The sequence below is a fragment of the Pimephales promelas genome, chromosome 8, assembly GCF_988280905.1.
Source record: "Pimephales promelas chromosome 8, fPimPro1.hap1.1, whole genome shotgun sequence".
Classification (NCBI taxonomy): Eukaryota; Metazoa; Chordata; class Actinopteri; order Cypriniformes; family Leuciscidae; genus Pimephales; species Pimephales promelas.
This window is the reverse complement of record NC_142776.1, coordinates 7,801,613-7,829,180: the sequence shown is the minus strand read 5'-3', so window position 1 is coordinate 7,829,180 and position 27,568 is coordinate 7,801,613. Positions and strand designations below refer to the sequence as shown.

Genomic DNA, 27,568 nt, shown 5'->3' with positions numbered 1-27,568 from the left:
ATAGGATTCGCACTACATTTTTGGAGTTGAATGTTGTTCCAACTTCCAGGATCAAGAATCCAGGAACATGTTGCACCAGGCAAAAATCAGTGAGACCGAGGGAGCAGATTGCATAATATGCTTTTTATGTGAAGTTGCATCTTTACACTGAATTTAGAGGTGGCTCAGAGCAGTCTTAATTTGTCAATCAGAGTCTGCATATATTATGGTTATTACATGTCACAAATGACATGACAAATCATCTATGTGTTCTGTAAGTTACATTGGGGCTAACCTGCTGGAAGTCTATTATTTTCACTGGAAGGTCAAGTTATTTCAAGGTCTGATCGTTTTTTTTTTAAGAATTAAACATCCACAAACTGTGCACAAGATCTAGGCAACATGCATTTAGAAAATCCACAGGGTGAATTTCCACTAAGTACTGATCACATGAGTTTAAATCAAATTTAATAAGGTTCATGTGTAATGTGGGTTGTATTTGTAGTAAGGAAGGTTGGGATCAGTTAAGATACACAGATAGCCTATGTGTATTTTTATTGTATTTTTCAAATGAAAGCACATTTTCAAGCAGTTCGGTAACACTTCACAATAAGGTTCATAGTTAACATTAGTTAGCTAATGAACTGCACTTATATGGCATTTACTAATCTCAGTTGATATTAGTATTATCATTAACTATCATTAAAATCCTGGTAACATTAGTTAACTCACTGTGAACTAACATGAACAAACAATGAACAGCTTTATTTTTATTAACTAACATTAAGAAAGATTAACAAATACAGTAACGAATGCATTGCTCATGGTTAGTTCATATGTTAGTTAATATATTAAATAATGAAACTTATTGTAAAGTGTTACCAGCAGTTCTCCTTGAGAAATTGTAAACAGGTAATCTTCATGAGAAGTTGCACAGTTATGATTTATTAACATGTACGTCTGGCACGACATGTCATTTTTCTTTCCTGTCAGTCACGTGAACGTACGTACACCACTGTAATTATAGCCTTCATGAGTCACCTGTCTGTCAGCTTCATTTGTTGAAAGGGAAACACCAGGAAACTTGAAACATGTTCTAAAGACTTTATTTGCATGCCCATTTAACCAAGAACAAGAACTGTGACTGGATGTGCTGCCGTAATGAAATTCCAGTCACGCAGTAAAAATTCACGTGACGTTGCCTGTGTAGGAGGAGGCGCATTTCAATGTTTGAGTAACAGGTACATTTGAAACTCGTTAAATCTTGTTTTCGGGGTAACCATAGTTTTTCATGAATTATTTAAACATAAAATTACAGATTTTAAGTTTTAAATAACCCCTTTTTAATAACTGGAAAATAATATTTAGTCGCAATTACTATTTCTAAGATTGTCAAATATTTCCATCACTGATATTTTTGTGACCATCGTATTTAACAAAAAAAAAAAAAAAAATACGCCAAGGTCAAACTCGTTCTGTTTTCTCTATCCCGTTTCATAATTAAATGCCGATGACGGTCATATATCCTATGTATATATGTGCAATATGTATAAACCACGTTTCCAGACTCTCAACTGCGCTTTATCTAACCCGATTATCTCTTTAAATGCACTTGTCTGTCACAACTCCATAGATGGATCTTCAGGAGAACAGCTGCGGGACCGTTACCAGATTCGTCGGAATGAGGCACGTGACGGCTTAGCAGCGCATGATTGTGACGTAAAATACCGGAGCCTGCTCGCGCTTGTAAAATTAAGTGACCTTTCTCTTTCGCCCTGATATAACAGAATCGGTCCGCCGACCGGCACGAGCAGAGTACCACGTCCCGCTAGGCAGGCAAGGAGCTTCTTCAAACGGTCTGAAAGGTAACATTTTAAACCGATAACGTCGTGATATATGTTCGCCCTGGTACAGATGTGATGTTTGAACGAAATGGAGGATTTTGAAGCTGTTCTGAGGAAGGATGACGTGAGGTTGCGTAAGCTCACCGGTGTTTCTCAAGAACAATTGTATGTCAAGAAAGGAATATGTCGGGTTTAATGATATAAAAAAACTCTGATAGTTTTTAATTACAACAAGAAAAGACTCGTTTTATGTAATTGAGCAATAATAAATATTAAGTAATTCGTGGGAAAGTGTGTTCTTTAATGTGAGGCTAGCCAGATATGAATATGATATACCGGTTAACGTTAGCTGCTAGCTTCAGCAACGTGGATCTACACCCGGTTCACAAATTTTGCTGTGATCTTCAAAAAAATATAGTTTAAATGAGTCTTTTTGGTAAGTTTAATAGGGATTTTGCCACACAAACTCTTATCCGACTACTTATTAATTTTAAGATAGTTCTAACAGGCTGATTTCCCAACGAGCTATACATCAGTGATTAAGGCTTCTTTTAATAAAGGCGATTTGAGGTTATCCTCGGATGAACAACGTAATACCAAGATGTTTACAGATACATAGGCTTCTGGCAGGGAAACGTGCTTATCCATCTACCAAGAAACCTGCAGCAGATGCTTTACATCTCCTTAGGTGGTGAACTGACCTTATAAGCTGTTTTAGAGCTTATATTGGTTGATTTATGTCTTGAAGGTGTTTGGTTGAGCATGTAGATGCTCCATCCTCGAATGACCTTCTGATGATCTGTCCTCTGTGTTTTAAAAGAGTTTACCCTCCAAATGCCTTTCTGCAGTGTTTTCACATCTCCTTTTCTTCTAGGTAAATATGGGTGACGCTGATAAGGGTAAGAAGGTTTTCGTCCAGAAGTGTGCCCAGTGCCACACTGTTGAAAATGGTGGCAAGCACAAAGTGGGGCCAAATCTTTGGGGTCTTTTTGGTCGCAAGACTGGCCAGGCAGAGGGGTATTCCTACACAGATGCCAATAAGAGCAAGGGTAAGGCTGATTGATAAAGTACAGCTTGTCTTTTGTTTCGCGATGAGATGGAATGGTAATGTTTAACCAGTCTTTTTTATGTCTCTTCTCAGGCATTGTCTGGGGTGAAGATACCTTGATGGAATATTTGGAGAACCCCAAGAAGTACATTCCAGGCACAAAGATGATCTTTGCCGGGATCAAGAAGAAGGGCGAGAGAGCAGACCTTATTGCATACTTAAAGTCGGCCACATCATAATACAGATGGAGAACGGGGAGGCAGCAATATTTAAATAAAATGTTTGTAGTTTGGATTTGAATGTCTTTAACAATATCTATTCAGACGGTGTGACAGATCAGGGGGCCAGGATTATTCATCATAACGGGGCATGCTTCTTAAGCCAGCCCATTTTAGCTGTGAGGATTTCCATTTTTTTTTTGTTTGTCAAAGTAAAAGTCAAGTTACTGCCGGTCCCCAGTGTTTCCACTGAGGGAATGAAAACTCACCTGGTTTCACAGGAGCTGTTAAATTAAAATATTTAAAACCCTGTTAGTATTTTAATCGCAATGGGTTGTCTGAACAAGCAGCATGCTTATTGGTAACAAACTGTAATGGATGGATTTGAACTGTCAAATAAAACGGTCAAAATGGTCCATTTGTTATGTTTTTTTCTTCTAGCTTTTCGTGTTGTAATGCACATGCTTTGTGATGTGCAGTTTTAAGTGAAAGTGCAACATTTCTAAGTTTCTGTTTTCAGTGTACTAAGCTGTAAGAGTCCAATAACTCGGGCGACATTGTACTCAAGACCTTTTAACTCGGGATATAAAGTGTCAGGCATACTCTTACAACCCTCTGAGAAATGTCAGGGCAATTCCTGACAAAGTCCTGGTTAAAAGATGTGGCATGCATATGGTTTGCCATTAAAATTGAATCATCGTCATAGTCATGGTTCAATATAAAGGGTGTGGCTTTTGTTTGATTTCCAACGGAAATTAAGCTTTCTGATCAGGAAATTGGGTATCTATAGCACTGCTGTAAGAAAATGATAGCATTATTATTATTGAATATAATATTACTGCAAATTCAATATCACTAAAGTGCTCTTTGATTAAATAATTTTGATGACTAGGAAACAAGATGCTTTGTGTCCTCTGTTTTTCAGATACGTTATCCAAATGATAGATACAAATCTGAAATAACTGTCAAGTAACTAACATTAATGGATATAAGCAGATTTAATTTAATCTTTAGCTTGTACAGGTTGGTTAATTGGTGTATGTGACCTGTGTACTGAGCTCAGCAGTAGCTTCATGAGTAATTAATTTAAATCCCCACACGTTTACCAGGACAGACGTGTTATCAGTTTGAAGGATCCTTATCAGAGCTAAGCTTTGACTTTTGACTCAAACGTTATATCTGGATACGTGCAGTTTACGTTAGAGAGCAAAGTCTCACCAGAGAACCGAGACCTCGCAGAAAAGTGCACAGCTGGTCAAATCCAGTCTAATCAGCACTTTACATCAATCCTAAAAAATAATCGGGTTTTGTGAAGGTTCATAATATATTTGGAGTATCATAAATATATTTGGAATACATAATGCAATGTCAGTAATGAAAACAATCTGCTTTATATGATTAAAGAATCTTTTTTTTATTCAACTTTCATAAAAGCTTATGATGACATTTTACATCAAACATAAGACAAACACATAATGGGGAAAACACATTTTACATTGTAGAGTAAAACATTAAATTTGAGATGTGTTATGCACTCCTTATTTCTAGTGATTGAATTCAAAGAGTCATGGAATATTGAAAAATCTTTACAAACGAAATTAAAGGAGGGTTTTATAGACATTACTTTAGCTTTATGTAGCCTATATGAAATTTCCCAAGAAGAATTATTAACTTTAAAGTGTTATCAATTATATCTGAGCCAGAATTACAATCTAAGAAGATGATCATTGCCTCATCTATTCTGATTATTTTGTAGAATGTATCAAAAAAAAACATCATAGATACTTGCTTCCAAAAGTCTTCAGAATATTTACAATTACAAAATAAATGTAAGAGAGTTAGAGTCAAAATTACAAAAACAACATAGTGGAGAGAAGTCTTTTTTAAACTTGTTAAGAAATTACAGAGATAATACCTGTGTAGTATTTTGAAATGAATTTCTTTGACCTTGTTTGGCAGTAAAAATGTATTACTTGCAGACCAGATTGTCTCAGAAGAGGGGATACGCTTAAATAATCTACCCTGACTCACTAAAGTTTCAATGTCATTAGAAGTGTCATTCCAAATTAAAATGCCGCCATCTAGTGGGCACCGACAGTTACGCAACGCTATTTTGTAACACTTTTTGAAGGTTGCACAATCAACATGCATATTTGATATAGCACGTCAGACATGACTTTCATTCGTAAACTGAAACAAAAAAATTCAACAATACTCACCCTATTCAGCCTATATTTTGTATTAATGTAAGGTGAATGCTGGTTGAAATGGAATCCATTCCATTAGAGAATGTCTGTCATAATTTACTTACCCTCAGGAGGATGCCCCAAACCTGAGGGAATTTCTTTCTTCTGCTGAACACAAAAGAGGAAATTTTGGAAAATACCCTACTGAGTGTTTTAGTGGAAAAATTAAAAATGGAAGATACAATGAAAGTCGAGTGAATGGAATATGTCAATGAAATATAGGCTATTGGCATTTTGGCCGGTATCAGTTATTTCGGTGTTGCGAACATGTATGTCGTTAAAAAACATATGTTTTTCGTAGGGTTGAGTCCTATTTAAAGCTATAAGACGAGAATATCTTGTTGATTTATTATGCCTCTGACAGAGCCTAAATAGAGCAAGTAGGTAGGTCTACCACCGTGTCATGGAGAGGAACCTCAGTGTCAAAGAGGTAACAGTGTTAAATTACAGTGTCAACAAAAAACAACATCCTTTCACTTCTTATTTGATATATGTTTGACCGACAATCTATGACCGGACTGTGAACACGGGTGCCAGGTAATCTTGTAAAGATGTAAGAGTGTGCCATAGACATAATCGTTATTTCTGTGACTTCTGCATTAACATTCTCAACCTACAGGTGAATGTGTTAACAAAAACCGAAATATGAGAAATATGATTAAAGGGATAGTTCACTTTGAAAATAATTTTTGATGTCTTAGCTTGCCTTAAGGGCATCCAATCCAAGATGTAGGTGTCTTTGTTTCCACAGTATTTTCAATATTGAAATTTTTTGGTCAAACGTTGTTGTCTGTCAGTCATATAAATGGAGGTCTATGGAGCCCACTTCAAATAGCATGCACAGAGAAGTCCAAATTAAACATGATTTAATGACTCATAAATGTAAGTACACATTGATGGCCTAAGACACAAAACGAGCAGTTTGTGTGAGAAGACGAACAATATTTATATCGTTTTTACCTCGTGTAACCACAGCCATGTCCACCTCATCTGAATCGGTTGTTCAATGTAGAAACAACCTGAATCATGACCAACGTTCCACGTCCGGAAGTGATCGCGTGTGTGTATACGTCACTCATTGTTTACACAGAGATTTCGGAAGTTTAACCCTTTTACAGGTGTTACCCCAAGGGGGTAATCTTTTTTTATTTATTTTTTTTATTGCAATTTCAAGATTTACAAACAAACATGGCTGCATAACTTCCTTTTCTTATATAGAATACAAATAAAATATAGAGGGAGCAGCACTTAATACAGCAAGAAAATAAATGTAGTCTGAGTACAAAAAAATAAGGATAGGCCTATTTTTAAGGAAAATAAACATTTAAATAAATAAATGGTAGGAATTATGATACAACAAACATATGACAATATAAGGGGTGAATGCAGTCTTTGTTCATCCATTTATCTCAGCCCTTTACCTTTCTCTAAACATATTTAGATATATCGAAATTGTCTTCCATTGCGATTTCCTGTATAGAGTGCCGAAGTTACGACGTCACTCGTAGGCTAAAACGCGGAAGTGAGTTAGCATTTTAGCATTACGCTTCCCTCGCTCTAAAGCCTATGGGATTTTTGAATGGGTTTTTGCTAAATCGCCTGAAACAAGGTCTGTGGTGAACAGAGCCTCTAAATATTTTCACGTTTTGATCTATGACGTAGAACACACAATTATAACCTGCTTGTGGTTTTTTAAACTTTATTGTCTGATTGTGTTTTTTTTTTTTTAATTTTTTATGTAGGCTTCAAAATTTATAAATTTTGGATTAACTTGTAAAGATTATCTTGCTAGACAAAACGTGTAAGGGTCACAGCCCTTTGTTAAACACAGATCTTATTTTTTGCGATTTTCCAAAAGTCTATGGGGAAATGCATTGCTTTTCGACCGAGGGAACCCATGCGCCGCTAGCTTCCCAGTTGTCCTACAAAGTGACGTCATCACGCACGGTGTAAACAATGAGTGAAATACACATGCACACGATCACTTCCGGCGGAAGTTCGAACGGACATGATTCAGTTGGATCAGAGCCTTGGATGTTGGACAACTGATTCAGCAGTTCAGCTGGACATGGCTGTGGTTACACGAGGTAAAATAGATATAAATACTGTTCGTTTTCTCACACAAACCGCTCGTTTCGTGTCTTAGGCCATCAATACGAGTCATTAAATCATGTTTAAATTGGACTTCTCTTTGCATGCTCTTCGACGTGGACCACCTAAACCTGCATTATGTGACTGACAGACAACAACGGTTTGACCAAAAAATGTCAAAATTGAAAATACTGTGGAAACAAAGACACCTACATCTTGGATGTCCATGCCCTTGAGGTAAGCTAAAACATATCAAAAATTAATTTCAAAGTGAAGTATCAGTGCATGTGCTGCCACAGAACTCCACTAGAGGTCAGCAGACAATTCTTTCTTTCTTTCTTTCTTTCTTTCTTTCTTTCTTTCTTTCTTTCTTTCTTTCTGTAAATATCTGTCTTTCTAAAGGTTTCTATATCTAAAGTGTTTAAACTCTAAACTAAACAAATTTCATATACTAATGTCACCTACCAAACTTAAACCAATTTCCTTTAAAATATACTGAAACCACCATAAAATAGAGGTGGTGACAAATTATTCGTTTTTTTTTTTTTTTTTTTACATTATTAGGTGCAGTTACAAAATGGCCTTTTAGATCCACTTTGGCTAATAAACGTTTTATTATTAAATCTTGAAAAGATTGCATTAAAAATTTAAAAGTAACTAGTGAAGGGAAAAAATGAATTAAAATAGTGAAATAGTTCTTTCAACATTTAGTCATTCTCAAAATGTTCCAAACCAGTATGAATTTCTTTCTTCTGCTTAACACAAAAGATATTTTGAGGAGTATGGGTAACCAAACAGTTGATGGACCCCATTGACTTCTGTAGTATGAAAGAAAAAAATACGAAGTCAATATCATTTGATTATCAACATTCTTTAAAATATCTTGTTTTGTGTTTGAAGCAGATAAAAAGGGAATTTATACACGGTTGGAACAACATGAGGGTTCATTTTTCGTTCCCTTTAATGGTTGTTGGTAAAGCTTGCATTCAAATACTCAAGCACAACATTTTATTTCACTTAACACCTTTTTCATGGATAACATTTATAGTCAGCAGAGTAGTCTCTTCAGGCAATACAGTAAAATAGTGAGAGTTTAGCCACTCTTACATTATGTGTTATTTATTCAACAAATGACTGACTGGCTACTTCAAATATATTACACTCATAGGATTATAACTTTCCATAAACCATTTTGGTTCCAGCAGCGTTGAGCAATATAAACCATTATAAGTTCCAATAGAATTTACAAGCCAAAGAATACAAAATTGTATACTTTCATACTTGTGAAATATCCTTGACAGGATAAAGAAGAAACACATAACACTGTTCAAAACGTTAGAAGGTTTCATAAACCTGCAAGCCGTTAACCAACAATTAAGGTCATTTGAGTTAACACATCGTCATACAGTTCCATTGTTCATTTTAATAACTGTGTTGACTCAATCTCTTTTTCATATGCTGTTAATAATTTCTACATAAACATAATCATTATTATATAAATACTAGTAAGAGAGGGATGCGGTTAACAGATCTGAAAAGTTAATTTGAAGTCAATATCTAACAAAATTAGATGAACAAAATGCATTCATGTTACAGTTAAGTATATACTTCAAACCAGTCATGAAACTCATAAAACCCAGCCTTTATTTTCTCGGGGATCAATATGGATTTGAAGGGTGGAGCTTCTAAAGCAAAGTTCTGTAATGCACTGACCACACACTCACACAGCCAGAGTGGACCACAGAACTTTCCCCGAGGAGCCATGGTTGAGTGTGTGTGTGTGTGTGTGTTTCTCTGTTTAAGTGTGTCCATATGTGCGTATGCGACTTTGGCAGAGGAAGCCTGTTTTAAAATTCTAGAATAATCTTTAAAATGTATCAAACATGTCCTGTTATCAACTGGGCTTCAGTCAGTCTGCTTGCAGTTGCAGTTGCCTTGGTTGAAAAGGTAGCCCTCTCAGGACCAATCAGCTTCTGAGGATCCTGGGAAGTAAAACACATGTTAGAATTTATGTCCACTCACTAGAATTAGCTGACGTGTCTTCGAGCATTTACAACTTCAAACTGTTGCAACAATATTAAATCTTTATATATTTAACACAGTCTGTAATGGAGGATGTATTTCATACAATCACAAAGGTCTATTACAAGGGGTGGGGGTGGCTGGGGGTATTACAAGAAAAAAGAGGTTTACAATGAATTGTTTATAGGCTACACAATTTATGGAAAAAATTTAAATGTCCCTAACATAGGCCTAGACTATAACATTGCAATTCACCGATTCAGTTTTCAGAAGCATATTTAGGATCTACAATGAACTATACTGGCCTATATGAATTTGAGAAGAGCTAAACTATTATTTGAAACAAGTCATCTGTGATTTTGCAGAGGCTCTCTTCTCGGGGTTTGCATCCTAAACTTCTCAAATGAATTTGTAAAATAGTTTAAGCCTGGCATCACTTTAAGAACTGACTAAAAAAGGTAATTTTATACGCAGGCTTTCCTGAGTTTATTGCATTCCGTCCAAAAACATAAACTTTGGGCCAAAGCTACTGATGAAAGTTTAATATTGGACAGTAAAGTGTCTGCTTACCTCGCGGTTGACCGGTGTCTCTCCTAGCTGTGTCTCGAAACAGGGTAACAGGCTGAATGTATCGCTGGACCCCCTCTCTGCCGTCGCTAAAGGAATGTCGACGTGGAGCTGCCAAACGTGAACGTGTAGGGCACTCATGAACGCGCTCGTCGGAGAGTCTTCTCTGAGCTCGTACCCTTGGCATAGGTAGAGTGGGCATGGCGCTAATCGCAGCTACCTGTTACATTTCGTGGCGTGTTGAAAGCGGAGGGGGGTGAAATTCTTGAAAGACGTAGCCCACAATTGATTCATTTAAAAAGCTGTATCCTATTTCGTTGTACTTCATAATTCAATGCATTGTAGCCTACAATTACATTGTGAGCGTTTAATATTGTGAGCAGTTCGTTACGCGGTTCATCCTCACAAGAGGTTCATCCTCGTTTTACTTGGCCTTTTAAAGTTAACTTATTTTAAATTATATTTTTGGTAGCCTAAAGTTGTGGGCTATGTTTTGGAAAGAAAATCGGATCGATTTTATGTCATTTTACGTTTTAATTAGGTAAACCTGTGCTTTTGTGTATGTGAAGAATCAAAATACATTTTATTAACTTTTGCATTGATAAGGAAAAAGGTTTGTAAAGGCATGTTATTAAGTGATGTAGGCATGTCTCGTTTTGTAGGAGGTTTTTCCGTTTGATTGGCTGATGTTTTGTCCCTGTATTTGTTATCTGCTTTTTGATTGGCTGATGGACAATATGGGCGGTGTCCTCTCTGTATTTGGGATCTGTTACACGCGCGTGTCGTCAGATTTGATACAGCAATGTGCTTTGCTGTCGCTTTTTTTTTAGTCCTCCATCAGACAAGTTTATCCACAGCAGTTTAAAGACATGGACGCTTCTGCTCAGTTTCTACATGATTCGGTAAGTAAAAAACAACAACAATATGTTCATGAGAAACCAAATATATTTTGTTAAACATTCACCTTGGACTGGGTTCATGAAATATCAATGGAATAAAATCAAGGACTCATTTGTTTTGAAGTGGTTTTTCCATAACCTATTATTTGCTGAGATGAACTTGAAAGAAAAGTGTCTTACAAGCTGAAGTTAAATATTATTAGACATTGGAATTTTAACCTTACTAAAGTTGTAGCAGTGCTTAAAAGAAATAAAAGAAAGTTAGCATCATGAATAGGTCTATACATTTACTGTCAGCATCTCAGTATCTCAACCTCTTTTTAGTCAAATAATAAGAGCAACTGTAATTTCATGATCCAACCAGTTAAGAAAGCAATCAGTCTTATATTCAAAGCCAAAATACAGATTTTGGGAAAGTGTGTGTCATATTACAATGATTTCTAAAGGATCATGTGATGCCATCACATGAACATTTCCTGAAAATAGGGAGAGAAAAAATAAATTGTAATACAATTTCACAAAATGACTGTTTTACATTATTACCAGTATTGATCGGATAAATGATGGTTGGTGAGCATAAGAGACCTCTTTCAAAAACATAAAAAATCATACTGACCCCAATGTTTGAACAGTAGTGTATGTCTTAAAAAAAAAAAATCCAATTTTTGTAACCAGTTAATGTGTTGAATAACACGTGTACACCGGTGGTAAATCACTTTAGATATCACAAAAATGGCTCTGAATTGATGGTCATGCATCATTTGTTATAGGGACCTTTTATCCACCATGTGACAGTATAATAAAGTAATTATATGTGCAGTAGCATATTAAAACTTTGCAAATTGATCCTTGTTTTTATGAATATTAGGCTATAAATGGTGAGTGGCAGACAATGACAAAAGCTTTGTTGCAGAGGTCTCTGATGCAGGGGGAGGCCACCCAGAAAAAAACAAAAAAATTGTCTTGGCTGTCATGAATTCAAGTGAGTGGGTTGGTTAAATAAACATTTCACTTTGTGCACCTGATCCAGACACACCTATTACCTCACTACTGTTTCAGGGTGGATAGCCATTTACCCCAGAGAGAAGAGTTAATTCACAAATCCGTTGTCCTTTATGCACACAAGGCTCTATCAGCCTGTCTACTCTTTAACACAGTTGCATCATCACATTCACCACCCAGTTGTAGGCGTGAGTATTCACCTTTCACTCAGCTCACCTTTATACCTTCTTTCTCCCTGTTATTCTTGTTTTGGATTTTTCTCATTATATGAGTAATTAGTTTTTTTCCGCAGTTGCTTGGTGAACTAAATTCACAATCTCTTACATAATCTGGAGCATTTATTTAATTGCGTGACTCCAGCGAAAGGGCAACAAGTTCAAGGCTTTTATGACCGAATCCATTACAAATGCTATGAGCGCGGCTTTGAAGCAAGTTATGTTTGTGTACCAGCATAAAAGTGCGCTCACTCAGAGGACCGTGGTGTCATGGCCTTCAGGTTAACACACATACACTGAAACGGCAAAGCTGGAATGGACACACACTAGTTACGGGGTCTGAATATGTACATTTTAGGTGCTAAAATGGATGTTAAGATGCTAATATGTACATTTTAGGTGCTAATATGGACATTTAGGTGCTAATATGTACATTTTAGGTGCTAATATGGACATTTAGGTGCTAATATGGACATTTTAGGTGCTAATATGGACATTAAGGTGCTAATATGGACATTAAGGTACTAACATATACATTTTAGTTGCTAATATGGACATTAAGGTGCTATTATGGACATTTAGGTGCTAATATGTACATTTTAGGTGCTAATATGTACATTTTAGGTGCTAATATTAGGTGCTAATATGTACATTATAGGTGCTAATATAAACATTTAGGTGCTAATATGTACATTTTAGGTGCTATTATGTACATTTTAGGTGCTAACATGGACATTTAGGTGCTAATTTTCACTGAAGAAACAAAAACTATTGATATTCAGTCAGAACTAAATTAACATGAAATGAACTAATCTTATAGTGATCTGAAAGGTGTGTTGTGCCAGGAGAAACATCCGTTAGCATTTCCATCTCAAACACCGATGTTCTGCTAGTTCTACTCCCCAAAAGTTTGCCATTTGAATTGTTATCTTTGCTCATGGGTACTCTAACCGGTTTTAACCTGCATTCAGGTTTGTTTTCAGCCAATCAACTGGACTATGCCAATCAGCCAAACATTTACCCCTTTGCCTCAAATGATCTGATATGAAATGAACTTACCTGCCCCTCTCTGCCCTTATCTGAACTGACATGAACTTCCCTGATGTGGTCTGAACGGTTTCTATTTTCAGTTCTACATCTGTAGTGCGCACCACATATGTCATTGACATTTATTTTGAGTAGAAAACAAAGTAGAAAATTGGTCTTGTGTCATATATCATGTAGATAAGCTCCCTCAGTGGCAGCACAACCTATGACCATTTACAATCAGGGCTCATAAATACTCGGATTACGATTTTATGATATCAAAATAAGTGATTACAAGGGATCTTATTTTGTCCACAACAATACCGTACGACCCCATAAATTCTCCAGTCGTTTGTGAATGTCCATGGAGTTGTAAGATTCTATATTAACATGACTTTTTCAGCCTACCTCATGTAATGCAGGTTTTCCACAACAGTGAAAAAGAAAAACTAATGAGGGGGTGTATTAAAATGAGACATATCTTAATTGTTTGTTGTTTTAGCTTATTTTAATTGAAATTTGGCTAATGCTCCCTGGTTGAGAACCACTGTCTGATATGTAAAATCAAAGCGTGTTTACTGTATAAAAAAGATCCACCATGATAGTGTTTATTGTAATGCTACACCAACCTGTTGCACCAGTTTACAGGTGTGTTTGGTAAGAAGGTGCACCTGCAAGGCAAATTAATGTGAATTCAAATCACGTACAAAAACATGACTGATATCGCCAGAGAGTTCACGGAAAGTTTATGCAAACATGCTCTTATTGCAATATGAGTGTGCACGGCCACATACAAACATGGTAAATTGTCTGTTTTACATTGTGTCTCTGTGTTTAGGACTTGATTGATATTTTATGGAGGCAGGATGTCGATTTGGGGGTGGAACGAGAGATCTTTGATGGATGCCTTCGGCAGAAGGAGGAGACCATGAGAGCAAGAGACAGAGAGTTGAAAAGAGAGAGAGAGCTTGAAAGGATAATGCAAAGGTTACAGAAACTTGACAAAGAGACTGGAGAGTTTTTGCCTAGTCCTTCATCCGTGAACTCCCAGGTAAGCATTTCATTAACTACACATAAACACTGTGGATCTTTTAATTTCTATAAAAAACCTTAAAGTCTCCCCTCACTCTCTATTGTGTAGTGTTGCTTACAGAGTTATTTTACTTGTTTTAGGCTGTGCCCTTCTCAGAGACGTTGCCAGCTACGGTTTCTACACAGCATTCTCCCGTTACCCAGAATCCCCTGCTATCTGCCCTGCTATTCTCTAAGTCTCAGAAGCTTCCTTCTCAGGAGCAGGCTTTTAGTGAACTTCTGTCACTGCCAGACTTACAGGTGCGCATGCAAACAATGCAGAAAGACATACACAGACACGCCTGAACTGGTGCATGTTTGTCTTTTGAGTTTAGTCATACTGTACGTTTTTCGATTTACAGACAAATATATGTGTGTGTGTGTGTGTGTATATATATATATATATAATTGCTCTTATATTTTTTTTTCTATTTCTTTATATTTAAAATGTGCTTTATAAATAAATCATAGTTTAATTACAAATATAATTTAATATATAATTAGCTTTAATAAATATTAGCTTCAAAGTGAGGGGTAATTAAATGATGCAATAACATGCAAAAAGTATCTTGTTTCATTCTAAATTAATCTTAACTTATTCACTGTTCAATATATTTAGGTAAACATTAATGTAAGCAAATAGTACCATATATCTAATCAGCAATATTAAAAAGCAATAGTCATTAATTTGGGGTGTGTGCTTATCTGAGATACAGCGAGTTAATGTTTAAATATTTTTATGGAGTATATAGCATGCAGGTAATGTCCCTATCATCACTGAAATAGGCGTTCTAATATATATGAAGATTACAAAATATAGTAAAAAGTACAACCGTAATATTTGTGAATAATTATCTGTTTTATAATGTACTATATTTAAAAATGTAATTTTATTTCTTAAAACATTCTTTAACAATTCTAATATACTGACTTAATATAAACATTTCCTATTATCAATGTTCATTTTTGTGGAAACCATGATACATTTTCAGGATTCTTTAAAATAAAGTTCAAAAGAATTAAGCATTTATTTAGATAGAATGTTTTAAATTGTAACCATTTGAAAGTGACCATTTCTTTTTAATGCCTCCTTGCTTACAATAAAAGTTTTAATTTTTGTAAAAATAAAGAAAATGTACTGGCCTCAAACATTTGAACTGTAATGTACTTATTATACATACTATGTTAGCCATTAATGAATAGAAACTTGATAATTTTTCTCAAGAAGATAAATATTGTGTAAATGTCTTTTGATCGATTTAATGCCTCCTGGCTAAATAAATATATGAATTTCTTAAACAAAAAATTCTTTCTGACCCCAGACATTTGAAAAGTAGTGTATATAATTTAGTTTATCATGTACAAGTCAAGTTACCTTTACTTATGTAGCGCTTTATACAATACAGATTGTTTCAAAGCAGCTTTACAGGAAAATGATTCAGTGATGCAAACAGGTCATTTAGGCTGTACAGCCGCTCTAAAAGAAAACAGTGTCATTGTTCAGCTGAAGCCAGTTCAGTGTTGATTGAGTTCCGTTATAAAGCTCATCAATTATAAAATTAGTTCATTCCCACTATAAAGCAGCATTGCAGAAAATGATGCGTGTCATCGTCACTGCTCAGTTCAGTTCTCATGCCGTCAAATCAATAATATTGTTGAGTATTAAGTGGTCCCAACTAAACAAGCCAGAGGCAGCTGTAGCAAGGAACCTAAACTCCATCAGGTGACCGAAATGGAGAAAAAAAAATCATAAGAGAAACCAGGCTCAGTCGGGGGGCAGTTCTCCTCTGTCCAAGTAACAAATAAGTCAGAAGTCAGATTGTGGATCGGTAGCGTTCAAATATTTTTCATCCAGTTCATTTTGCTTGAAGATCGGATTCATCACCCCAGTATGGAGACGTAGCTGGCCATAGAGGTCTTTGCAGAGAACTTCCCTGGTTCTTGTGGTCTTTGCTGAAGAAACTGTGCTGATGGCTATCGTGTCGACGAGGCCTTCTCAGCAGATTGTCTAGTTGACAGGATCTCTGCTGACATTCAGTGCTGTGATGAGGTCGTGTCTAGGTGCAGGGCCACCATCTGATCTGGATACTACCCGGATCCGGATGACTACGGTAACCTCAGAATAAACAGAGAGACTAATAAAGCATAGTTGTCTTTCTTTTTACGATGTAACAAGTACATCTGGTGTAAAGGAAGTGTTCCTGGTTCCGGTTGATCTAATTCATGTAGCCTTACAACCATAACGAATGTGAATATAAATGTGGTAATGTCTATACCAGGTTAAAGAGATGTGTTTTTTTAGTCTAGATTTAAACTGACAGAGTGTGTCTGCTTCTTGAACAGTGCTAGGAAGACTGTTCCAAAGTTTGGGTGCTGAGTAGGAAAAGTATCTACTGGATGCAGTTGATTTTTGATATTCTAGGTTTTATCAACTGGTCAGAATTCTAAGATTGCAATGGACATGAAGGACTATAACGTGTTAAGGGCTAGCTCAAGTACTGGGGAGCTAAACTTTTTAGTGCTTTGTAAGTAATTAGCAAGATTTTAAAACGTATGCAATGTTTAATAGGGAGCCATTGTAGTGTTGATAGAACTGGGCTTTTATCGTCTCACTTCCTGGTTCTAGTAAGAACTCAAGCTGCTACGTTTTGAACTAGCTGGCGTTTGTTTATTAAGCGTACAGGGTAACCACCCAGTAGTGCATTACAATAATCTAGCCTTGTGGTGTCCTAGAATGTATTGAAACAATATTTGAATTTTGTCTCAGATATCTACATAGAGGGTATTTGGCTTATTTAAGGGCATTTTAAATGTCTAGTTATGGTTTTACAGGTCCATTTCCAACTCTAGAAATTGCCCCTAGAATGAAATTATCTATTTTTACATAGACCCTTGTTTGGAAGGGTCATGAATAGTAATGAGGAGTTCTGCTCTAAATGGCTGTTTCACTGCAGGCTCAGTGAAACAATTGGACTAACAAATGGACTAATGTTAGATGTCTCTTCAAATAAATATAGCTTCAACTTATTTGGTGGAGAATGTGACGTTAGTTAGAAGGATCGAGTGAGCTAACATTATCTGTGAGCAACTAAACTAACGTAGTTAGCCCCTGACGTGTTGTTGATGAAGTAGACGAAAGTAAAAATTATTTGACAAAAGCGATATATATCTACAGTATTATTTTGTAGATTTATTTATGACCACACAGGCAAGAAATATTAACCTCAGCGCAAATACTTTGTCATACTATTTAGTTATGAATGCTCGTTACTTGGAGTTTGCTATTTGTATACAGTATAAATTTTACACAGTATAAATTATCGTTAATAAAATCACTACTTGCCGCTTGCGGGAATGTAGTTGGAATTGCCCCCTTCTTCAGTATGAGAGAAGCCTACTTGATATTGTCCCAGGTTAGAAAATAAGTCCGTGGTGAAATGGGCAGAGCCAACTAACAATTTCGATTTAAACTGTTGTGGTAACGTTATCCTATTAGAGATATACATCAACCACACCTGTTGACATTTCTTTTCTGTGTGAAGGGTATGAAAAGTCCTTTGCACAGCCTGAAACATAACATTTGTTTCCATGATCAGCCATTTTCCATATGATCCTCGCTTCACCTGCAGAACTTCAGATGATTCAGCTGCACAGTTCTGCTTGGCAAATGCAAATTTTTGGAGGTGTACATACTAATGATCCCGAATGTTGCATTACAGTCGGTGTTATGTGGAGATTCGCCTATTTTTCAGGGGTGTTTTTTTAAACACGAGATTTAAATGAGGAGGAGAAAACAATGGTGTTTGAGACTCACTGTATGTCATATGTCCTTGTTATATAACCATGCCAAGATAAATTGAGTTTCACTCAATGTAGCCCAGAAGTATAACGATGGGGGTTGGGTGTCACTGAAGGTGGTGGAGGGGAATTGTGTTATTGAATCGAGGGGAAACATCTGTGTCTGGGGGGCCTGTTGGTTGCGCTCACTGGCAGTTCTGGGTCAGCCCTCTGACCCAGAGTTTAGAGCAGATGTGCAATAAAAATAAAATTAAATGTATTCTTATTGTCATATTGCTATTGTCACTACTGTTGTAGATTGCTATAGCCTATATTACTATTATTGTCATTAATATTATCATTATAAATACTATCATTGATACTGCCACCACTAGCACTAATACAGATACATATATATATATATATATATATATGTATATATTTCTTTGTGTTTGTCAAAGTCTCTATCATATCCTCTACAACTATTCAGATACTACCGAATTGCATCACAGAAAGGATCTCGTGTGCCTACATATACCACTTTGTCGATAACTGTGTGGGGCTGTTGTGAGTTTTTCTGTTCTCTGTTGTTTTTTTTTTTTTTGTTTTGTTTTTTTTGTTTTTTTTGTTTTTTGTTTCCCCTTTCCTACTTCTGTATTGTAGATGTGTCTCACAGTGTATGCTTGATTTACTCTGTGTTCACACTTGTAGTGTTTCTAGAGCAAAGATGAAAATGACACATTTAGTCCTTGTTCAAAAAATAAATAAATAAAAAAAATAAAAAATAAATAAATAAATAAATTAAAAAAAAAAAAATAAATAAAAAAAATAAATTGAGTTTCAAATTCTAGGGCACCATTAACACCTGAACTAACTTTTTTTCTGCATTTGTCATTGAGAGCATATGTCAAAATTTAGATATATTTTTTAAGATGGAAAAATGTTGTTTTACAGATGTTAAAATGTGGCTTTCAAATGAGATGTGCTGAGGTTTTTAGTTTAATAATTAAAACCTCTGTTTTTCAGTAGTAGGAAGTAGTAGGAAATGACTAATCATTCACTTTTTGCATTCCGTTAATTTTGTGAATTGGCATGTTTCATCTGGGCGTAAAGAAATATAGAGCTGAGTATTATCAGCGTAACAGTGAAAACTAATGGCATGCTTCCTAATGATGCCTCCCAAGGGTAGCATGCACAGGGTGAAAAGCAATGGTCCTAGTACTGAGCCTTGAGGTACTCCATACTGAACTTGTGATCGATATGACACATCTTCATTTACTGCTACAAATTGATACTGGTCAGATGACCGGAAGTATAATTTGTACAGTCTACATGTACATTAGCGCTAAAATCTTAGTAGCCTGATAAATAATTCACAATTTATCAAATAAATGTAATATTTTTTTTAATACAAGTAAAAAAATGTCTTGTGATTAACACCAAAAAGTTTAAATGTTTGTTGCCTATATCATGCCTCATCATAAATTGTCAGAATAATACATTTAAAATATAATTAAATATAATTTGTTCTTAAAGGGTTAGTTCACCCAAAAATGAAAATTCTGTCAGTATTTACTTACCCTCATGTTGTTCCAAACCTCTATGTGTTTCTTTGTTCTGCTGAACACAAAGGAGGATATTTGGAAGAATGTTTTAATCAAACAGATCTCATTCCCCATTGACTAGTCAATGGGGATTGAGATCTGTTTGATTAAAACATTCTTCCAAATATCTTCCTTTGTGTTCAGCAGAACAAATGGGTGAGTAAATACTGACAGAATTTTCATTTTTGGGTGAACTAACCCTTTAACATATAATTATTTAAATATGCCTGTTGTATTTGATATACTGTTTTGTTTCTCTGTTAGTATTATCTGGATGTCTTGGAGTCTGAGGGCTCAAGTTTGCCCTTGGAGGATATCACCGAAATCTGCCACCATCACCTGCCAGAACCACAGAGGGAAAACCCAACAGATGAATTATGTGGTATCAGTGAAGTCACACAGATTATATCAGACTCTTATGAGGTTGCTCAGCCTTTGTCATGCATGCCCTCTGACCCATTAGAAGTCCTAGAAACATGCATAGAGACGTTCTCAGATCCAGGCAATCTTACACCTTCACCTTCAAACACAATTTACAGCTGTAGTACCCCTAAGAATCAAGGAATTTTAACTAAATGCCAAACAAACTCAAGCGATTCAACCCTCAGTGAGTTTTGCCCTGATATAAATACATATACCATCAATACTAACACAGTCAGTGAACCAGAACAATTAAATGGTGCGCGGGAAAGGAACGCTCCACAAATGCTATCACAATTTGGGGAGCGTCACATTCTTCTGGGTTTTGATGACTCCGCTTCTGTTAGCTCTGTGGATTTAGAGACATCCCTCTATGCGGTTGACACCTTAAGCAACGGCCAATCAGAAAAGGATGAGCTGGAGAGCATCCAGTCGGATTACAGTGATCTGCTGCCTTTATCTCTCCACTCTGAGACTGTAGAGGCAGCAATATATGAAAGTGCTATGTGTGCACATTCACAACACCAAACTCAAAACGAATCAACACCTGAATATTCACAAAAAGAACCTCAGTCAAATTTTACAACCGCAAACAGAGCTGCAGGTGTCCGGCGTGCATGTCGTGACGAACAGAGAGCCCGAGCGTTGGGTTTGCCGATTAGTGTGCATGACATCATCAACCTGCCCGTGGAAGCGTTTAACGAAGCCATCGGCTCCTGCAAACTTAACAACGCTCAACATGCACTCATTAGAGACATTCGAAGACGTGGCAAAAATAAAATGGCAGCCCAGAGCTGTCGCAAACGAAAGCTGAATAGTCTCGTTGATCTCGAAGACGAGATTGAGGTTCTGAAGAGGGAGAAGGATAAAAGCAAGGAAGAAAAAGAGAGAAACACTAGAGATCTTCGTGAGACGAAAGAGAAGCTCAAGAATCTCTACAATGAGGTGTTCGGACAGCTGAGAGATGAGCGTGGAAACTCCTACAGTCCTAAAGAGTACAAACTACAGCACAGCACCGATGGCACGTTTTACCTGCTGCCGCGTAGCACAGCCAACAAGAAACATTCACTGTCCGAGGATTTAGCTACTGCTGTATAACACACCTGAAGTACCATCAGCAGAACTCTTTGGTCTTTGTAACTTGACATAGCAGTGGCTTTGGATTCCAGTTGTTGTGGAGTCATTGGCCCTGTTTACGACAGGCATTTACATGCATCTCTTTTGACCACTTGTGAGCAGATTTTGTTAAGGGAGGTTGGTCAAAAGAGATTCATAAGAGCATGAAATCTGCTGTTTTCAGTCATGCAGTACAGATACGGATGCTTGAATCTCCAAAATTTTGGCAATGTTAAATTTAACTAAGCTAATTATTTCAAATTAGCAATGACAACTAAGGTATTATAAAATGTACATCTTTAGCTTGAATAATGAGGCTGGTCCAGCTGATGCATACTCGGTTCTGTTCAAAACTTGAGATCTGGAAGATGTTCAATATCTCTCATGCTCATCAAGAATGCAGTTATTAGATCAAAAATACAGTATGAACAGTAATATTGTGAAACAGTTTTCTATTTTAATATATTTTTAAATGTAATTTATTAGTGATGGCAAAAGTTTAATTTTCAGCATCATTACTCCAGATTCATGAGAAATCATTCCAAAATGCCATTTGGTGCTCAGGAAACATGTCTTATTATTTTCCATGTTAAAAAGTGTTGTACATACATTTTTTTCATGATTCTTTGATGAATAGAAAGTTCAAAAGAACAGTATTTAGTTAAAATATATATATTTTTTTGTAATAATATAAGTCTTTACTGTTACTTTCAGGCATTTTAATTCATCCTTGCTGGATAATCTCTAATTTCTCTTCAAACAACCTCAGTCATATAGTATGTACAGACCATATATAAAGATATATATGTGTAAACCTATATCACAAGTAATACTTCTACATGTGTAGAGCTTGGGCAGAGATTATTTAAAGCTACACTGTGTGATTTTTACCCCCATCTAGCGGTGAAAATGTATATGACCATCCAGTGAATATTAATTTCTGTTCCTCTCAATTCCGATTTTGTTTTAACTCCTACGGTGGCCAATGTAGTCCAAGATTAACATGGCTTCCAGTTCGACCTCGTCCATGAGTGTTAACTCAAACGTAAATGCGAAAGGCGAAGCTTGAATTAACGGGTATGTCCCTCTTTGGCTAATGTACTTTCTAGATGGAGGGGCAACATGGCGACCGACATTAGAACCCCTTACCCGTATGTATTTTCAATGGCATATTATACACTCACGAGAATACTTTATTACTTGAACGAAGTAAATATACATTAATGAGCACATATATTTTTGAAAGAACTAAGTGTTTTTAGCTACACAGAGTTACACAGTGTAGCTTTAATGACAACTCCAGAATTTTAGAGATTATATGATTAATTCTCCATTAACTGTTTATTCATGCTGTATGCAGTTGGAAAATGTAAGCTTTTTGGACGGCTGTCTAAGATACATATTCAGATGAAAATGTATCTTTTACTAAAGTTTTGATAGATATACTGTACATCTGAAACACAAATCTGCTTTTTGAGTACTTGTGTGTAAAGTAGATTTAGTATTCTAAAACTCTACACAAGATTCTCATGTAATTCCAATATATATTTAAATCAAATAAACGCTGTTTAAACGCTAAATACAATGACACAGGATCCATTTATGTATTCCCTAAAAAAAATGACAATTGGCAATGCTTTTAATTTTATGCAGCATTAATGTGCCCCCTGCTGGAGAAAAAACAACAGCAAAATTATGCTGTGAGTGTCATCTATATTAGAAAAACATTATTAACACAGAAACAAAGAAACGTCCAACTTAAAGTTTATTTACTTCGTAGGCACTTTCCATTAACACATCACACAAAGGCATGACAGAGTGGAAAAAAAAGATTTACATCAACTAAATCATTATACACGAAACTTAGTTCTACTGTTGCGGCAGGCAAGTTCCCGTTATGGCATTACGAACAGGCAAAGGAGTAGTTCGGAAACGTGTTGGGAATACTTTAAATATTCACAAACCTTTATTTAATGCCCTTTTTCTCCCTCCTACTGATCTGTTTGATATTTTAAGTCTTTCACAAAGAATATCAAAGATGCCAATCATTTCAGACTGATCAAAGGAGTGAGAAATATTGGGCAAAGGGTGGTCCTCAGGGTAGTGAGCTTTTGGAATGGCGCGAGGACCCAAACTGGTCTTCTCGGTCGTGCTCCTTAAAATAAGTCTGTTCAATACGATGGCAAAAAGAAAGCAGGTTGGTGTAGGATTTAACCTTTTCAGCAAGCTCGTCGCTGGTCAGTTGTGTGGTGAGAATGGTGAAAAGATGACCAAACACCAGAGCGTCTAGTTCGGTTGGCCTGTGACGTTTAAAGGACAACAATTAGCAAAGACACCATGTAATAATTGAGTTATGCTGCATGTCTGTATGTGTACAAGGCTTCATTTATTACATTTCAAATTTTGCAGAAAGAGTAATGCTGTGGACATATTTATACAAATTAAAATAATATATCTTTAATATTAAAATAATGTTTTTTTTAATGGTTATGTATTCTTGTTATGACAAAGCTCAATTACTCTTACTAGTCTTCAGTGTCACATGGTCCTTCAGAAATCATTTTTTTATTTTTTAGCTGACGCTTTTATCCAAAGCGACTTACAATTGCAATATGCTGATTTGCTGCAGCAAATCAGCATATTACATGCTGCATTACATCATATTACATCAGACTTACAATTTTAATATGCTGATTTGCTGCTCATGAAATATTTCTTATTATTATTAATGTTGAAACCATAAAGTATTTTTTCAGTATTCTTTGATGAATGGTAAATTCAAACGAACAGCAGTTACTTGAAATAGAAATTTATTGCAACATTATATATGTTTTCCCTGCTACTTTTGACCAATTTCATGCATACTATCTGAATAATATGGTGTGATTATTGGGTCAGATTGAAAAGTCATAAACGAAAACTAAAAGTCTAGATTTGAAACAAAAGTCTAAGTCGAAAATGAATTTGGTATTTAGGATTGGTCATTTAGACATTTAGGATTGAGCATTTGAGGAGTGTACGCAAATAAAGAGGCGGGGCCCAAATACTGGTGGCTGGGTTTGAAATGGCCGGTGCGCAGAGGCACCTTATGGACAGAAGAGCGTCCCACCGAACGTGCTTTCTCGTCGTCAGACCGATAGCAATCCTTTCACTGGTGACCGTGTGTAAGGCCAGGCCACATACATGTTCCAACGCTGTCATTAAGTTGAAGTTATCAAATTATAAAGAACAGTCCTCGCTCCAGCCCTGCTCACTCGCTCTGTTTGATTTCATTACAGTGTGCTACTTAGCATTGGGAGCGCCCTCTTCTGTCCATAAGGTGCCTCTGCGCACCAGCCATTTCAAACCTAGCCTCCAGTATTTGCATACAATGCTCAAATGCCTAATCTAAATACCAAATTCCCGATCCTAAATCCCTAAATGCCCAATCCTAAATGGCTAAATGACCAAATGCCTAATCCTAAATACCAAATTCATTTTCGACTTGGACTTTTAGTTTATATTTAAGACTTTTAGTTTTCAATCTGACCCAGTAATCCCTCCATTGAAGAGTATTAATCTCTTTAAAAAAATAACAACTTTTAAACGATAGTGTATGTGCACAAAACGTACTGTTTGTTGAAAAAGTAGGGCTGTGTTCCTAATCGCTGTGACAAGGCCTGACAGCACTGACTCACATCTTCATACACCTGAGAAGAGAAAACACACACAAAGCATATTGTACTGTACATTGGCTCCATTTATGAAAAAAAGTCAGTATAACACACACACACAAAAAAATACCTGCTCCAGATTCTTTCCAGACCATCCAATTGCATTCATCTTCCTCCGTATCTCCCACTGCTTCTGATAGGCCAGAACATGATTGAGGGGCCAAGAATAGGGACTACTGTATCGTGGCCTAGAGATCTGAACACATATTACCATTAAACGGATACCATGATCATATATGCTGACATGTGATGTCATCTTTGTTAAGATATGCGTTATATATGATTTGCGGATGTCCTTATATGTGAAACATACCTCTGTAGCAGTATAGTCATCACACCACTGGATATACAACTAGAAAGAAGAGGCAAAGTTTGCACAGTTATAATATTAAATCTTATATATTATATAAAATAAAAAATATTAATGTAAAAGATAAAACACATAAATAATTTTTTAAAAAGTATAATTAAAGAAATCCAATGTCCTAAAGAAATTTTGTCCTTTTTAACAAATGTACCAATCTGATTTTTTTGTATATGGCTAATAAATACCCTACCGTTCGAGAGTTTGGGGACAGTAAGATTTGAAGACATTAAATTGAATGTTATTGTAAAAATATAAAAGTCTCAATTTCAAATAAATGCTGCTTGTTTGACCATTCTATTCAGCAAAGATTGCTGAAAAAATGATCAGGGTTTCCACAAAACGTTTAAGCAGCACAACAGTTTCTCAATATTGATAATAATTAGAATTATTCGTTGATCTCCAAATCAGCATATTAGAATGATTTCTGAAAGATCATGTGACACTGAAGACTAGAGTAATGATGCTGAAAATTCACAGGAATCAATTACATTTTAGTATATATTAAAAAAGAAAACAGCTTTATTACAGTTCTATAACATTTTACAATATTACTCTGGCCAAATAACTGCCGTTTTGGGAGAGCATAAAAGACTTTTTTTTTTTAAATCCAATCGACCACAAACTGAACGGTAGTGTATGTATTACACAAAGACGCGCTGATGTGTGCAGGTCTGTACCTCTGCAGTCAGCAGCATGTTATTGACCAACTCCATGTAAGCCTTCATCTCTGCCCTCTGGACATCATCCAACCCGTCACTTAGAGCATGACCCTACGGACAGCTCAATGTCAGCCAACAGTCAAATATTATAGTATTCAAATGGAGTTTGTTTTTTAGACTGAGAACGATACCTTTGCTTTTGTGAATTGAACAATCGGCCCCAATTCTGACACAACTTGATTTCCAACGTGGATAAAAGGAACCTTCCCTAATGAACAGAGAGGAAGAGTCATTAGCCTCTATGAACCAACTCATACATTAATTCTGACGAAAGACATGAAAAAACATGAAAATGAATGTAAAATTGACAGAATTTGGTTAATCACCTGACGGTGACATGTATTCAGCATTGGCACGGCAGGACACCTGAACTGGCAGGCCGCACATCCTCAGGAAAGTCTGCAAAACAAAATGAAATTCATAAACCTTAAACAAGTGACAAACTATTTGGGTTATTCAAAATGTAAAATCGGCGAGTGTGTGAATGAACAGGGTGATTGTGGCACTACTTTTTACCTGAACTGCCAGCGAGGACGCAGAATCTGACAGAAGGATTTGATCCTCTGCACACACACACAAAAAGGAAATCATATTCATTTCATTTCATTTATTTTATGGTTGTAAATATCTCATGCTAAATGTAAATGTGAAAAAAGTTACCTTTAAGAGGTTGGTACAGAGTAGCATTTTCAGGCCATGGCTCAGCAGCTGCAAAAGAAAACCAATAACACTGGAAACATGCCTTTCGCAAACAATACTGTATCTTTCCATTATTCAGAAACTCTGACCCTTAAATATCCATCTATGTGAGACCACATTCTAATATTAAACATTTAATGGGTTTCTTTATCTTTGACCCTGACAATAGCATTGCAAACAACAGAACTCTAACTGTTGTAAAAACAACGGATAAATATATAACAGACTCGTGACCAGAAATTTAGTTTTTTCTCAACTAATATGGAGAGAAATTAAATGACTGTGATGAAAAGAAGTAATGTTACAGAATATCATCTTAACCCGCCCATCTTTAACACAAACCACTAGCACGCCTATGGTCTCGCTACATTGCACACAAGCGTAAACATCACCTGCAATCTGAGAGACGAAAGCCTCTGCAGCAAGAGACATGACAGCGCAGAACAAATCTACTTTAATCGAAGCACAACAACGAGATGGTATTAATTTCCCACGCAAGGGCAAAGCAAGCTCCTGTCCCAGTGTAGTGACGTCACCCAAAAGTTTTTCCTGCTTTCTGGCCAATCACGGTCCTCCTCGTTCTTCTTCTTCTTCTTTTTGTTATATTGGCGGTTGACAAACCATCTTATGGTGCATTACCGTTCTCTACTGAACTGGCATGTGAAACGTCAAGCAAAAAACGTAATAATAATCATAACGAGAAAAAAAATCATGACAAATACAAATTTGTGATGGAAACCAATAAATATGTTCAAATCATGACCAATACAAATTTGTAATGGAAACCATATATGTAGCCTATAAATCATGACCAATACATATTTGTAATGAAACCATTACAAATTAGAACCAATACAAACTGTAATGGCATTTGCAACCATTAAATATATCATTACCAATACAAATTTGTAATGGGAACCTATAA

At 36.1% G+C, this 27,568-nt stretch overlaps 3 protein-coding genes across 5 annotated transcripts; 2 read left to right on the top strand and 1 right to left on the bottom strand.

Annotated features, from left to right (window-relative positions):
- The first annotated feature begins 1,687 nt into the window (after positions 1–1,687).
- Positions 1,688–3,503, top strand: cycsb (cytochrome c, somatic b). Its single transcript, XM_039689510.2, has 3 exons — positions 1,688–1,844; positions 2,698–2,872; positions 2,965–3,503. The coding sequence occupies exons 2-3, from the start codon at positions 2,704–2,706 to the stop codon at positions 3,108–3,110; spliced, it is 315 nt and encodes a 104-aa protein (XP_039545444.1). The 5' UTR covers positions 1,688–1,844; positions 2,698–2,703; the 3' UTR covers positions 3,111–3,503.
- Positions 3,504–10,794: 7,291 nt separating this feature from the next.
- nfe2l2b (nfe2 like bZIP transcription factor 2b) lies at positions 10,795–23,444 on the top strand. Of its 3 annotated transcripts, none has more exons than XM_039689686.2 (4): positions 10,795–10,917; positions 13,996–14,208; positions 14,331–14,489; positions 19,874–23,444. In XM_039689686.2, the coding sequence occupies exons 1-4, from the start codon at positions 10,885–10,887 to the stop codon at positions 21,125–21,127; spliced, it is 1,659 nt and encodes a 552-aa protein (XP_039545620.2). In that variant the 5' UTR covers positions 10,795–10,884; the 3' UTR covers positions 21,128–23,444. The 3 variants fall into 3 exon arrangements, with proteins under 3 accessions (XP_039545620.2, XP_088989963.1, XP_088989962.1); XM_089133837.1 differs by lacking the exon at positions 10,795–10,917 and adding an exon at positions 11,828–11,896; XM_089133836.1 differs by lacking the exon at positions 10,795–10,917 and adding an exon at positions 12,002–12,104.
- On the bottom strand, positions 22,893–27,229 carry mtx2 (metaxin 2). The gene is made up of 10 exons (XM_039689572.2): positions 27,036–27,229; positions 26,605–26,652; positions 26,461–26,507; positions 26,271–26,343; positions 26,076–26,152; positions 25,903–25,995; positions 25,172–25,210; positions 24,929–25,054; positions 24,758–24,834; positions 22,893–23,445 (listed from the first exon to the last, which is right to left on the bottom strand). The coding sequence occupies exons 1-10, from the start codon at positions 27,073–27,075 to the stop codon at positions 23,241–23,243; spliced, it is 825 nt and encodes a 274-aa protein (XP_039545506.1). The 5' UTR covers positions 27,076–27,229; the 3' UTR covers positions 22,893–23,240.
- Between the last annotated feature and the right edge of the window lie 339 nt (positions 27,230–27,568).